Below are 1,392 nucleotides of genomic sequence, written 5' to 3'. Positions count from 1 at the left end.
TTTTTGTTTTTTTAATTTCTGTTGTTCCCTCTCCTGGAGTACCGAAGCGAACTCCCAACATGGCGTAAAGTTCATTAGCAGGATTAGCAGCCTCTGTCCAAGAAGCATACTCCATGTACTCCGAACACTCCGAACATCCATGTGCACAGGTGGGGTCGTCAATTGTATCATTAGCGCAGAGTGCAGAGTTCACATTTGCAATGTTTGTCGTTTGTCCTGTTCGTCTCCAAGCTTCTCATCGATAAAGTGCACAAGTACAGCGTTAACATCAAACGCGAAGTGAATGCTCGTTACACAAATCTCATTTTGCAGAAGCATCAAATTGTGCGTTTTTATTTCACAGAAGCGAAGCTTCTCTGGACACTACAAACTTAGAAAGCAGGAATTTTTGTCAAAAGCCAGCTGTTTCCGTATCACATTTCTCTCCCGCTTTCAACCCTGATTCAACCTCAACGACACGGTGCGGCACTGCGATTGGCTGAAACGGCAGGGTGACCGTTCACGTGATTGCTCTCGCGTGCTGCTGACGTCACGTCGTTGTTGCAGCAGAACAAGATCTGCCTGAAACGTTGGAGGACAACGAGGGTTATGGAATTGCGGTGACGTTGTCTGTTTCGAAGAGTATGAACCGCAGAAGTGAGCCTATATTGAGACTTGTTTGGATTGCAACTTCGTACTGATCAACGGCGACATTGATTTTGTGGATCTGCTTGAAGTTTCCCACGCTGTGAAGAAGAAACAAGGAACATTCGATTTCGGTCGCCATAGTGTTTACGAACGTGTATCGCCTCTCTTGATTATCTTTTGAGAAGGTGGGTGAGCTTGGCTGTTCTAGACAACTGATTGCTGAATGTTCGATTATTGCTTTGTCACAAGGATTATAGAGTTGTATATTGGGCTGCGTCTTCATTGTATGTTGTGTGTGTGTGACGTACGCTTTGTTTTGAAATGATGCCTACGAAAGTTGGGAGGGCATTTGAGCCTGTTCCCGGTCCGATCGCTGCCCAGCTGCCCAAAGAAAAAGTCAATGGGCATTTTTTGGCGAGCATTACGATACCACGCAAAGTGGTACCTCCTGCGAAGGACTCTAAACACGCTCCGATCAAGAAAACTCGCACGTCGCCAGAGTTCAACAAGGTCGGATTCGATCGTCGAGGGTCTCCGAGGGCGAAGGGGTATTCTCCGTCCAATGCAATGCCACGAAAATCTCCTCCAAACGGACTTTATGCTGGACCGAGGTTCAGTGAACCTCCATCTCCAACAGCACTGCCCAAGCCTCCGCTTCACTGGACGGACTGTGCTCCTGCAAAGCCCCTTCAAAAGGAACAACAACCTGAGGTCTGTGTGGAGCTGACAAATCGCTTAAAAGTACTTCTCAAAGTGCAAGCATGA

General features: G+C 47.3%; 1 protein-coding gene across 1 annotated transcript; it reads left to right on the top strand.

Annotated features, from left to right (window-relative positions):
- Positions 1-951: 951 nt before the first annotated feature.
- On the top strand, positions 952-1,392 carry LOC135384371 (proline-rich nuclear receptor coactivator 2-like). Its single transcript, XM_064613788.1, has one exon. It carries the CDS (start codon positions 952-954, stop codon positions 1,390-1,392), a length of 441 nt encoding a protein of 146 aa, XP_064469858.1.

This window comes from Ornithodoros turicata, chromosome 1, assembly GCF_037126465.1.
Source record: "Ornithodoros turicata isolate Travis chromosome 1, ASM3712646v1, whole genome shotgun sequence".
NCBI lineage: Eukaryota > Metazoa > Arthropoda > Arachnida > Ixodida > Argasidae > Ornithodoros > Ornithodoros turicata.
This window is presented reverse-complemented; position numbering and strand designations above follow the sequence as displayed.

Bases quoted from the DNA above. Each gene is read 5' to 3' on its own strand.
- LOC135384371 (XM_064613788.1), top strand. From the start codon at position 952: ATGCCTACGAAAGTTGGGAGGGCATTTGAGCCTGTTCCCGGTCCGATC.